Source organism: Hylobates moloch, unplaced genomic scaffold, assembly GCF_009828535.3.
Source record: "Hylobates moloch isolate HMO894 unplaced genomic scaffold, HMol_V3 SCAFFOLD_21, whole genome shotgun sequence".
NCBI lineage: Eukaryota > Metazoa > Chordata > Mammalia > Primates > Hylobatidae > Hylobates > Hylobates moloch.
In genome coordinates, this window is record NW_026652296.1 from 43,059,545 (window position 1) to 43,073,516 (window position 13,972).

At 42.4% G+C, this 13,972-nt stretch overlaps 1 protein-coding gene and 1 long non-coding RNA gene across 4 annotated transcripts in view; one reads left to right on the forward strand and one right to left on the reverse strand.

Moving 5' to 3' along the window:
* Window positions 1-13,972, reverse strand: part of KAT14 (lysine acetyltransferase 14) — a 45,156-nt gene that overhangs the window by 11,201 nt on the left and 19,983 nt on the right. For all 3 annotated transcript variants that reach the window (XM_058433273.1, XM_032142414.2, XM_058433275.1), the window contains exon 6: window positions 13,280-13,848. In XM_058433273.1, the coding sequence (XP_058289256.1) occupies window positions 13,280-13,848 (569 nt within the window). The remainder of the gene's footprint in view (window positions 1-13,279; window positions 13,849-13,972) is intronic.
* LOC131382255 (uncharacterized) overlaps window positions 1-13,972 on the forward strand; it is a 37,457-nt gene that overhangs the window by 3,699 nt on the left and 19,786 nt on the right. The window lies entirely within an intron of this gene.

Below are 13,972 nucleotides of genomic sequence, written 5' to 3' on the forward strand. Positions count from 1 at the left end.
CCCTGCTAGAATAGCGCTTGGCACTCTTTTTTTTTTTTTTTTTTGAGACAAAGTCTCACTCTGTTGCCCAAGCTGGAATGCAGAGGTGTGATCTCAGCTCACTGCAACCTCCACCTCCCGGATTCAAGCGATTCTCCTGCCTCAGCCTCCTGAGCAGCTGGGACTACAGGCACGCGCCACCATGCCTGGCTAATTTTTGTATTTTTTTGGTAGAGATGAGGTTTCCTCATGTTGCCCAGGCTGGTCTCAAACTCCTGAGCTCAAGTGATCTGCCTGCCTTGGCCTCCCAAAGTACTGGGATTACAGGTTTGAGCCATGTTATGGCTCTTGGTGTATGTTATGTACTTGACTTACATTTGCTGAATGGTAAAGTGTGGAAAAAAAAGCATCCCAAGGTCAAATAAGTGAGAAAAAAATGTTAAATGAGTTTCTTTAAACTTCTAGTTCTAAACAAAATGGAGAGCTAGGTGGGCTGCTTGGTCCCTTTCCAAGCCCATCTGAAAGATGCTACAGACAGGAGAGGGAAGGCAAAACACAAGGCTGGGAGAAAGCCCGGGGAAGCGACGGGTGGCTGGGTACGAGTGAGGCAGCAGAGTAGAGAGGGCAGAAAAAGGCTCTGCCCCGCAGATGGGTCAGGGGCTGCTTGGTTAAGCCATCTCCTCCCCCGAGCACTTCTCTGGGAGAGGTAGATCGCTGCCAATCAACTCTGCCAGCCACGTATTGGCTGGAAGGTAACACCAGAGCGGCACTAGAACCTTCCTGGGTGAGGGTGGACACCACTCTGGGCAGCCCCTGAGCATCCCACAGTCCTAGGAAGCAACACCAGAGGGAGATCAAAAGCAGCACCTGGGCGAGAGGTCCTGGGAGGTTCCCTGAGAGAAGAGGGTGGCTGATTGTGGGAAAAAGAAAGGATGAGAAATGGTTTTGCCCAGAATCTCCCATTTTGCTAAACTTGCTGACAGGATCAAAAGCTAGGAACCAGGCTTTTGCTCTCTCCCCCAGGTGTAAACTTCCAGCAAAGGTAGCTGAAAACACTACGGGGGTATGAGCTCACAGGGGAAAAAAAAAAATCAACACTCGTAAATAAAAAGTGCAAGAAAATCGTCGGGCACGGTGGCTCATGCCTGTAATCCCAACACTCTGGGAGGCCAAGGTTGCTGGATCACCTGAGGTCAGGAGTTCGAGACCAGCCTGGCCAACATGATGAAACCCCCATCTCTAATAAAAATACAAAAATTAGCTGGGTGTGGTGGCGGGCGCCTGTAATCCCAGCTACTTGGGTGGCTGAGGCAGGAGAACTGCTTGAACCCACGAGGCAGAGGTTGCAGTGAGCCGAGATCGCATCACTATACTCCAGCCTGGGTGACAACAGTAAAAATCCACCTCAAAAAAAAAAAAAAAAAATTCAAGAAAACAAAAGGATAACAAACTAAACAAGCTATTACAGGAAAAGGCATACTTAATTTACCAAACAGACAAGAATTTTAAAGTATAATAGTCATCAAAGAAATGCAAATCAAAACTACAATGAGATACTACACTTCATACTCACTAGGAGACAGACAACAACAATATGGCAAGGATGTGTGGAGAAGTCAGAATCTTCATACCCTGCTTGGTGGGAATGTAAAATGGCACAGCCACTTTGGAAGACAGTCTAGCAATTCTTCAAAAAGTTAAACATAGAGTTACATTTGACCCAGCAATTCCACTCCTAGATCTACACCCAGAGAAATAAAAACGTGTCCACACAAAAACTTGTATACATATGTTCAAAGCAGTATTTATGTTCATAGTCGAAAGGTAGAAACAACCCAAAAGTCCATCAACTGATGAATGGATAAACCAAATGTGGTCTATCCATACAACGGAATATTAAGCCATATTTAGGAATACTAATATATGTTACAATATGGATGAATCTTGAAAACATTATGCTAAGTGAAAAAAAGTGTTCACCAAAGGCCACATATTATATGACTCCATTTATGTGAAATGTCCAGAGTACATAAATCTACAGAGGCAGAAAGTCAATTGATGGGCAGTAGGAATAGGGAGTTTTGGGTAGTAACAGCTAAAGGATTCAGGGCTTCTTTCTGGGTTAACAAAATGTTCTAAAATTGATTATGGTTCAACTTTGTGAATATATTAGGAACCCGTCAACTGTACACTTTAAATAGGTGAATTGTAAGGTATATGAACTGTATATTAATAAAGCTGTTATGGAAGAAAAAGCGTAAGAAATAGCCTCCAAGGTAATGGAGGAGCCTGGAAGCAGGAATGAGTAGTTATGAAGCATCTCTTATTCATTACCAGATATTAAACACATGATCACTGAGATAAAGCACTCAACAAATGATGTCAGGGACTGGCTAAGGATTTTGTTTAAAAAGCAAAAGAAAAGACAAAAAAAAAAAAAAAAGAAGTAATGGTGTTAACATCCATATTCAGAGTCCAGAAGAGGAAAAGATAAAGGAGGAACATATTTAAAGAACCAATAATGGGGAATTCCTAGATCACAGCAGCATATCCAAGGACTTCTGGTTTCCAGTCTGGCAGGCAAGAAGCTTAGAAGTCATTCCTCCAGTCTAACAAGTAAACCACTGAACAAAGGGAAAAATCAAGAACTCTTGTAGATCTGTAAAAGACATGAGATAACAAGGCAAACCACTGCCCTCAAATCTGGAGAGAAAGAGAATCACAGCACACGGGAGCCAGCATCAGGGCGGGAAACCAGCATCAGCATCAGGGCGGGAAAGCCCTGAAGAACTGAAAATTGCTGAAGGCTCAATGCGGACAAGTCTAAGGATAAAAACTCCACTCCACAAGGTTTACCTCCAGAAGTTGGACCAAGTTCTCACAGTGAATATCAAAGAAAACTCCCCTCTTGATTCCAGATGGAGAAGGGGAAAAGGAACCATCTTAAAATAAAACACAGCATTGTATTCTTAGTAACACCTGCCCTCAGGAGAAGTTATTTTTATCAGAGCCTAACCTATTGGGATTTAATCAGAGCCTAACTCACCTGGGGGAAGAGAAATACGTAACTTCACACCCTCTAGCCATCCTGTCCCAGCTGACCGGACAGAAAACTGAGAAGCACTTTTAGTCCACAGCCCAGAGCACAGGCTCAAAAAAGACTGAGAACTCCTCACAGAGCTATAGAGGGCTTTCCCTGCCCACACCTCCCACATTTCCAACAGCCTACTTATCACAGCTCCTCTTACCCAGAACATCATCTTTGGCTTTCAACAAAAATTACAAGGTATAAAGGCAAAAAAACACAGCTTGAAGAAACAGAACAAACATCAGAACCAGACTGAGATATGGCAAAGATGTTACAACTACTGGACTGGGAATTTAAAATATAGGCACGCCTCAGAGACGTTGCAGGATCAGTGCCAGACCACTGCAATAAAGTGAATGTCATAATAAAGCACGCTGCACAAGTTTTTGGTGTCCCAGTGCATATAAAAATTATGTTTAAGGCCGGGTGTGGTGGCTCATGCCTGTAATACCAGCACATTGGGAGGCTGAAGTGGGAGGACTGCATGAGCCCAGGAAGTCAACTGACAGCCACAGTGAGCCATGATTGTGCCACTACACTCCAGTCTGGGTGACAGCGAGACACTGTCTCAAAAAAAAAAAAAAAGGGGGGGGGGGCCAGGTGTAGTGGCTCACACCTGTAATCCCAGCACTTTGGGAGGCCGAGGCGGGCGGATCACGAGGTCAGGAGTTCAAGACCAGCCTGGCCAATGTGGTGAAATCCCATCTCTACTAAAAATACAAAAATTAGCTGGGCATGGTGGCGTGCACCTTTAGTCCCAGCTACTCAGGAGGCTGAGGCAGAAGAATCGCTTGAACCCAGGAGGCGGAGGCTGCAGTGAGCCGAGATCACACCACTGCACTCCAGCCTGGGTGACAGAGTGAGACTCTATCTCAAATAAAAAAAAAAAAAAAGTTGACACTATATCGTTGTTGTGTGCAATAACAGCATTATGTCTAAGAAAAAAATGTATGACTTAATTTTAAATACTTTATTGTTAAAAAATGCCAATTATCATCTGAGCCTTCAGTGAGTCAATCATTTTATTGGTAGAGGCTCTTGCCTCAATATTGATGGTTGCCAACTGATCAGGGTGGTGGTGGCTGCTGAAGGTTGGGATGGCTGGGGTAATTTCTTAAAATAAGACAACAATGAAGTATGCCACATTGACCTGCTCTTCCTTTCACAAAAGATATTGGTTGTTTTTGAGACAGAGTCTTGCCCTGTTGCCTAGGCTGGAGTGCAGGAGTATGATCTCAGCTAACTGAAACCTCCACCTCCCAGGTTCAAGCGATTCTCCTGCCTCAGCCTCCCAAGTAGCTGGGACTACAGGTGTACACCACCATGTCTGGCTAATTTTTGTATTTTCAGTAGAGACAGGGTTTCACTATGTTGGCCAGGCTGGTCTCAAACTCCTGACCTCAGGTGATCCGCCCGCCTCGGCCTCCCAAAGTGCTGGGATTACAAGCGTGAGCCACTGTGCCTGGCCATGTGATACTGTTTGATAGCATTTCACCCACAACATAACTTCTTTCAAAATCTGAGTCAAACTGTGCCACTAACTTATCAACTAAGTTTATGCAATATTCTAAATCTTTTGTTGTGAAATTTCAACAATTTTCATAGCATCTTTAGCAGGAGTAGATAGCATCTCAAAAAACCACTTTCTTTGCCCATCCATAAGAAGCAACCCTTATCCATTCAAGTTTTATCATGACATTTATCGGCCACATCTTCAGGCTCCACTTCTAATTCTAGTTCTCTTGCTCTTTCCACATCCACAGTGACTTCTTCCACTGAAGTCTTGAACCCCTCAAAAGTCATCCATGAGGCTTGGAATCAACTTCTTCCAAACTCCTGTAAATGTTGAAATTTTGATTCCTCCCATGAATCACAAATGTTCTTAATGCATCTAGAATGGTGAATCCTTTCCAGAAGGTTTTCAATGTCTTTGCCCAGATCCATCAGAGGAATCACTATCTAAAATAGCAATAGCCTTACAAAAAGTCTTTTTAGATGGAGTCTCTCTCTGTTGCCCAGGCTGGAGTGCAGTGGTGCAATCTCGGCTCACGGCAGCCTCCGCCTCCCAGGTTCAAGCAATTCTCCTGCCTCAGCCTCCTTAGTAGCTGGGATTACAGGAGCGTGCCACCACCACAAAAAGTCTTAAGTGGTAAGACTTGAAAGTCAAAATTACTCCTTGATCCATGGGTTACAGAATGGATGTTGTTTTAGCAGGCATGAAAATAATACTAATCTTATACCTCTCCATCAGAACTCTTGGGTGACCAGGTACATTGTCAATGAGCAGTAATTGTTTGAAAATAATCTTTCTCAGGCCGGGCGCAGTGGCTCACGCCTGTAATCCTAGCACTTTGGGAGGCCGAGGCGGGTGGATCACGAGGTCAGGAGATCGAGGCCCTCCTGGCTAACACAGTGAAACCCTGTCTCTACTAAAAAAAATACAAAAAATAAGCTGGGCGTGGTGGTGGGCGCCTGTAGTCCCAGCTACTCGGGAGGCTGAGGCAGGAGAATGGCGTGAACCCGGGAGGTAGAGCTTGCAGTGAGCCAAGATTGCACCACTGCACTCTAGCCGGGGCAAAAAAGCAAGGCCCCGTCTCTGCGGACACTTGGATAAAAAAAAAAGAAAATAATCTTTTTCTCTGAGTAGTAGCTTTCAATAGTGGGCTTAGAATATTCAGTAAACCATGCTGTAAACAGATATGCTATCATCCAAGCTTTGCTGCTATATTTATAGAGCACAGCCAGGGCAGATTCAGGGTAATTTATAAGGGCCCTAAGATTTTTGGAAGAGTAAATAATCATTGGCTCCAACTGAAAGTCACCAGTTGCATTAGCCCCTAACAAGACAGTTGGCTTGCCCTTTGAAGCTCTGAAGCTAGGCACTGACTTCTCTCTAACTATGAAAGTCCTAGGTGGCATCTTCTTCAAATAGAAGGCTGTTTGTTTCATCTACAGTGAACATCTTGCTTAGTGTAGCCACTTCCATCAATGATCTTAGCTAGGTCTTCTAGATAACGTGTTGCTGCTTCTACATTAGCAAATGCTGCTTTAACTTGCACTCTTTTGTGTTATAGAGCCAACTTCTTTCCTAAACCTCATGAACCAACCTCTGCTAGCTTCCAACTTTTCTTCCGTAGCTTCCTCCCTTCTCCAAGCCTTTACAGAATTCAAGAGTTAAGGCCTTACTCTGGATTAGGCTTTGGCTTAAGGGAATACTGTGGCTGGTTTGATCTTCTATCCAGACCACTCAAACTTTCTCCATATCAGCAATAAGGCTACTTCGATTTTTTTATCAGTCGTGCACTCACTGGAGTAGCACATTTAATGACCTTCAAGAACTTTTCCTTTGCATTCACACCTTGGCTAACTGTTTGGCACAAGAGGCCTAGCTTTCGGCCTATCTCTGCTTTTGAAATGCTTTCCTCACTAAACTTAATCATTTCTAGTTTTTTATTTAAAGTGAGAGAAGTATAACTCTTCCTTTTACTTGAACACTTAAAGGCCATTATAGGGTTAACTGACCTAATTCCAATATTGTTGTCTCAGGGAACAGGGAGCCCCAAGGAGAGGGAGAAACATGGGGAACAGCTGGTTAGTGCAATAGTCAGAAAACACACATTTACCATTAAGTTCATTGTCTCATACGGGTGTGATTCATGGTGCTCCAAAACAATTACAATAGTAACATCAAAGTTCACTGATCGCAGATCACCATAAGATATAATAATAATGAAAAAGTTGGAAGTAATGCAAAAACTACCAAAACGTGAGACACAGAGACAGAAAGTAAGCACACACTACTAGAAAAATGGTGCCAACAGACTTGCTTGACATAAGATTGTCACAAAACTTCCATTTGTACAAAATGCAGTATCTGTGAAGTGCAATACAGCAATGTGAATAAAACAAGGTATGCCTATAATATGTTTAATATGTTAAGGGCTTAATGGACAAAGTACACAATATGCAAGAACAGATGGGCAATTAAAGAGATGAAAACTCTGAAAATGAATCAAAAAGAAATGCTGAAGATAAAAAACACTGTAACCAATATAAAGGTTGCCTTTGATGATGGGCTTATTTGTAGACTGGACACGGCTGAGTAAAGAATCTCTGAACTTGAGGATTTGTCAGTAAAAACTTCCAAAACTGAAAAGCAAAGACAAAAAAGATGAAAAAAAGAACAAAACAGACTATCCAAGAACTGTGGAAAACTACAAAAGGTGTAATAAACACACAATGGGAATACCAGAAGACAGAAAGGAATAGAAGAAATATTTGAAGCAATAATGACTGAGAATATCCCCAATTTAATGTCAGACACCAAACCACACATTCAGGAAGCTCAGTGAACACCAAGCAGAATAAATGCCAAGAAGCATATAAAATACCTCTGACCAAAAGAACAAGAGTTGTGAAGTAAGACAAATGAGAACAAACACAATTTCTGTGTTTTGGATGTGCTGGAAAATAAAAAAATAGAAAAAAGAAAACAAAGCTTTAAAAAGAGAAAATAAAAGACAGTTAACATGCACTAATTAAAGATAAAAAACAAAGAGAAAATTCTGAAAGTTTTAGGAGATGGGAGAATAAAACAAGGAGGCCACTTAATTGATGAGAGACAAAATTTTTTTTTTTTTTTTGAGAGAGAGTCTCGCCCAATCACCCAGGCTGGAGTGCAGTGGCATGATCTCAGCTCACTGTAACCTCTGCCTCCCTGATTCAAGTGATTCTCAAGCCTCAGCCTCCCAAGCAGCTGGGATTATAGGCATGTGCCACCAGGCCTGGCTAATTTTTTTATTTTTAGTAGAGACTGGGTTTCACCATATTGTCCAGGCTGGTCTCAAATTCCTGGCCTCAAGTGATCTGCCTGCCTCGGCCTCCCAAAGTGCTTACAGGCATAAGCCACTGTGCCCAGTCAAAAATTTCTATTTCTTATCAATACCGGGGTTCTCAGGAGTGACACCGTATGTAAGATGATAATGAAGTCATAATTTCAAAATATCAACGGAAAAAACAAAATAACAATTTTATATGACTGCTATCATTCAAATGAAAAAGTGAAATGAAGATATTCTTAGTCGTATAAGTTTTCAAAATTAACCTCAAAAAGCCCATATTTTTAAAGAACTGTTAGACAAAGCAGTCCAGCAAGAAATTAACCTAGAAAGAAACAATAGGACGAGTGAATAATTTAGTAAAGATTTATGTCATTTAAATAAGCAATGCAAAAGAAAAAAGAGATGAGTGCATGAAAATGTACTTTTTTGTTTGGGGGGACAACCACATGATATTAAAAAAAGAATAAGGAAAAATAAATGTATCAAGTTAGGACTTGTAAAAAGAATAAAAATAGAATGTATAACTTTATGGTACAGAATCAACATCACATAGACTATTTTGTCTAATCATAATACAACATTAGAAATCACATCAATTACCAAAACATAGCTTAAAATTCTCATATATCTGAAAACTAAAAAACAGAACTAAATAACCTTTGGGTTAAAGAGGAAATAATGAGAAAAATAACAAAATGCCAAGTACTGATTGGAAATAAAATCACATCATTTCAAAATCAAGAATCACAGCTAAAGCAGCACTTATTGAGAAATTTATAGCTACGAATACATTCAAAGAATATAAAACAAGAATATGGATTGAATAAATGCATTTACAGCCACTCCCTGTGTAAATACATTAAAATTTATACTAAAATTCCAAGCTTAGACCGGGTTAAAACACAAGCATATAAAGCTTTACTACTTTCCGAAATCCCACTAAAACTACAGAAGCTGACTTAATTAGAACAGTAACTGGTAAACAGATGGACAAATAGTAATTGATTTAACACCAAAATCCCAAAGTGGCTTTGGGTAGGCTAAATGAGAACTAACCCAATCTATACTGCAGAACCCGCTAAAATCCAGGCAGCAGCAGCAGATTCCTCTGGAACTGGGACCAAATGGGACAATAAAATAAGGAGCAGGCAAACACCATGTGGAAAGCAGTATAATCCCCAGATCCTTCCACTCCCTCTTGCCGGGTGGCTGCCCTCCCCCAGAAGCCAGGAGGTCTGATCTCTAGAGAAGTAACAGGGGATCCAGATGGAGGGCTGAGGTGTGAGTGCCTGACAAGCTGAATGCTAAGGTCCCTCTTCCCCAACTTGGCAACCAGCATCCTGAGCCCAGAAGATTATTCTCCGGGGACTCTGACTAGCTTCAAAGAAAAGACCTAAAGGAAGTGCAGTGGTCCTCAACAGAGGTCTCACCTAGACAATGTGGCTGTGTATGGAATTCCAGGTTCAACCTCACTTAATCAGGGTCTTTTCAGTATGTTGGTCTCAAATTTTACTTCCCATGCAGCTTTTCTCAGGAAGCCATTAAGAACAAGGGAATAAACCTATAACAAGGTAAAGATGGGCCACAGGAAACAGGAGATCAAATACAGAGGAGGGCAAAAGAATCTCCGGTGAGGGGAGATCCCAGCACCTCTGCTGAGTTTCACAACAAAGGGTGAACAAGTGTGACCCATGGGGCAGACATACTGTAGAAAGTAGAAAGTTTCCTCTTCGAAGTTTTCCTTCTTGTTAAAGAATAAATCATAAGTGCTAAAAATAATAGTTTCTTTTAAAGACTAACTTTCTTCAAGCCTCCTTGCCTTGTGCTAATAACTCTTTGTTAAGCCCTATCCTATGTAACCGTTGGACATGCTCACAGGCACATTCCAGCCCACAGTCTATGCCCCTTCCTTATTTGGAAATGTTATTGCTTCCTTAAACCTTTTGTAAGCAACTTCTTTGTTCTTCCCTGCACTTACCTATTTAGGAAAGTTTTAGGCTGTTAGCAAATCGGGTATCAGTTTAAGATTGTGAGGTCCCGCTCCAGCCAATGGATGCAGGACACAGCAGTAAGGGATAAATATGTCTGCTTTTCCTTTGTTCAAGTGTGCTCTCGCCTTTGTTCCATCTGTGATTGAGCACCCTTTCTACAGAAAGTAAAGATGGCCTTGCTGAGATACCTTTTGTCTCTGTGCTGACTTTTCTTCGCAGCACCAATTATCTATTTCTAACAATTTTGGTATTTCTAACACATACTGAGGCTATCATCCTTAAGTCCTTGCTGCCACTGACCATCTTTTAAACCTAGGGCGTCGTGGCCCAGAATCTTATCTATGCTCAGCTTGTCTTTACCACGTATGGGTGAGCCTCCTGTACACCACCCATGCCCACCCCAAGGACCAGCTGATGATGCTCACTCCACAAATAACTGCTTTGACCTTCTGCAAGCTGGAAGAAAGCTGTCAGCTCAGGCAGGAAATACAGAGGATCCCACTTCCTCTGCCCAGATTCTGCCGCATCTCTGGTATACATCACAGCCCTGGCTGATGCATACACTATGGTGAGCCTCATGTTTCCCAGGATTCCCTAGTGACTTTGGCCAGTGACTTCGGCCAGTGACTTCCCCAGAAGGGGTTCATGGAAGCTGAAGCCAGAACATCACTGTAAGTATTAGTTTCCCAGGGCTGTAGGAACAAAGCACCACAAACTGGGTGGCTTAAAACAACAGGAATTTATTGTCTCACAGTTCTAGAGGCCAAATGTCAGAAGTCACAGTGTGGGCAGGGCTATGCTCTCTCGGGTACGCACTAGGAAAGAATTTCTTCTGTGCCCTTCTCTTAGCTCCTGGTGCTGCCGACAATCCTTGGTGGTCCTGGCTAATTATTATCTGTAAAGGGCCTATTTCCAGATAAGGTTGCATTCATAGGTGCCAGGGTTGGGACTTCAACATATGCTTTAGGGGGACATAATTCAGTCCACAACAATGACCCAGAATAACTATTTAGCTTATCTTCTCCAGGAAACCTCATCTAATAGTGGCAGTTTCCTTACACAGCTAGATTTATGCTTGCTACTCAGTATTTTTTTAAACTGAAAGTATATCGTTTAGAGACATATACATTTAAAAAGCAAATGAATAATTAACACTATAAGTCAAAGTGGCTTCCTCTGGGGGAACAGAAAGTATACAAGAGACTTCTAAGGTGTTTACAATACTCTTTATCCAGGAGATGAATACATGGGCATTTATTTTATTAATATCTAAACTATACCATATTTCTATGCTGCCTTCTATCTGTATGACACATCTTACAATTTGAAAAATTAAGTATAGGCACTAAACAGACAGGCCCACAAGAATAAGAACAAAGAACAGGTGAATATTGGCCAGGTGCAGGGGCTCATGCCTGTAATCCCAGCACTTTGGGAGGCTGAGGCGATCACTTGAGCCCAGGAGTTCGAGACCAGTCTGGGCAAGATAGTAAGACCCTGTCTCTACTAAAAATAAAAATTCAAAAAAAAAAAAAAATTAGCCGAGTGTGGTAGTGTGTGCCTACAGTACCAGCTACTTGGGAAGCTGAGGTGGGAGAATTGCTTGAGCCTGAGAGTTCGGGCTGCAATGAGCTGTGGTTGTGCCACTACATGCCAACCTGCGTGACAGAGACAGACCATGTCTCAAAAAAAAAAAAAAAAAAAGTGAATAGATGACTAACAAAAGCATATGAACAAGCAGCAAATGACTTAACAGACCAAAGAAAGCCAATACCTAAGCCAGTGGTGAAGCTAAGCAGCGTGATTTACAAAACACAGCCTCAGGGAAGTGCAGTCACCTAAGGCATCAGGCTTAGAGCCTGGGGGGTATGACTAGGGATTGAGAGGCTCTTTAAGAGGTTAAAGCCTCCAATTATACCCCTATAGTAATTATATTGCCCACATCTAGGAAATGATCTTTCCCTTCACAGGCAGAAGACTGGAGAGGCTCAAGAGGGAGATTCTGGACACAGGAAGCCAAGGGTGGGAGTACTGTACCGAAGACAGGGAGAGTCAGTTTACCTCCTAAACGATGGGCTCCTGGGCCCTCCAGACTTGGCTCCTGGTATGCAGGCCAGTTAATACTGTGCTTCCCAGGAAAGATGGGAATTAGGAGAAAAAAGAAAAGAGGATCTATCTGGAGTAGGGATCTTGGTAAACTATAGCCCCCAGGCTAAATCCAGCCCACTGCCCATTTCAGTAGATAAAGTTTTACTGGAACACAGCCACACTCATTCACTATGGCTCTCCAATCACAACAGCAGAGTTGAGGAGTTCCGAATGAGATTTTGTGGCCGGCAAAGCCTAAAATAATTACTATCTGGCAGAAATAGCTATTTCTTTACAGACAAAGTTTGCCAACTTTTTATCTACAGGGTCCAATATCCAAATAACGGGGAGTTCTAAAATGAGAGAACAGAAAAAATAGAAGATAGGAAATCAAGACTTTTCCATACTCAGGAAAGAAAGTTTCAAATTGAAAGGGCCCACACACCACATGTCCAGCACAAGGAAAGACATAAGCCCTACATATGGCACATCACTGAATAATACCAGAACACCAGCAATGAAGAGCAGATCCCACTAGCTTCCAGAGAAGAAGAGAGAAAAACATGCAGACTCCAAACAGGCAATTCACAAAGAAACAACCAGGAAATTTAACCTCACCTGTAACCAAAGAAATGTAAATAAAAAACAAGATTTCACTTTACAGCCAGCCAATTAGCAAAACTTAAAGGCTGGTTAGTGTGAAGTGCTAGCAAAGATATAGGGAAATAAGGCCTCTTGTTCCTCCCAGTGGGAGAGTATATGCAGGTAGTTCTAAGTGGAATTAATTGTTCCCAGAAGCATCCACAAAATTTGAGTTCCACCGACATCCTTTGAGCAACACTGATACCACGCTGATACCACACTGATCCCTTGGCTGCTATTTCTTCATTTTGTCCTATGCAGATGTCTACACACCTTCAGATCCTGTGCAGCACAGTGTCCGAGACACTGTCATGGCCTCAACCAATTTGTCAAAGCTATGACACAAACCATGTATAGCTATCCTCAGAGAGAGAGAGAGAGAGAGGGACGGATGAAGAAAACTTATAGGTTATGTTTGAATGCCCAAAGGAAAAGAAAAACTCAGATGTATTCAGGTGTACTTATAATGAACAATTCTGAAAAATAAAGCCCAGGGATTTTTGTATTTTTTTCCCTTGCACTTTACTTTTCTCTTCCCAAATGACTCAGGATTTAAAAGGTCACAGCATAACCATGTCTAATGCCTGGTGCTGCCTGCCCCACCTTCACTCCTGCCTCCCACTGGCTTTACAGCAAGTGCTTGCACTCACCTGGTATCGGTCAAGGATTCTGAAGTCCTGACAGGTAGTTCTGTATGTGGCTTGTCCAGCTGGAAGTCTGGAAACTCCTCCTTCTTTGGCTCCATAAATCCCATCAACTAACAGAAGAGCAGCATTAACAACTTGATCCAAGTCAAAAAGTGGTAATCCCCTATCCCTTTTCGCTTGTCTGACAATCAGTTTGCGTTTCAGTCTCCGAGCTTCCGGAGTCATGGCAACAGCACCGGGACAAGCTTCCAGCCTCTTGAGCAGCAGCTTTTCCTCGTAGATGCTCACGGGAGTATACTTGGGCTCTTTCAGCTTTGTGTCCTTCTCCAGCTGAGGCTTCCTCTTTTCTCTAGCCCTTGTTTGCAAAGACGTGTTTGAATCTGTGTCTTCACTGTCAATATCCATCCTGTCGGGTTTTTCCTCCTCACTCTCTACCTCCTGCTTTATCTGTTCAGGGCCTCTGACCTTCTTTCTGCCCCCAATCACTGGCCCAGAAGCTACTGACCCAGGAGGGGGTGGGACGTACTCCATCCCTGGGTCTATGACTCCATCGCCTTCCATCTCATCATCATCTGTGCAGAGTACAAAACAGTGTCATCAAGACATAGGAAGGAAGAAATGCAGAGCACACAGCCCACGGGGTGAAAACTTGTACATTTATACCATGGCCCATAAAAATAAAAGAGCAAAGCAAAC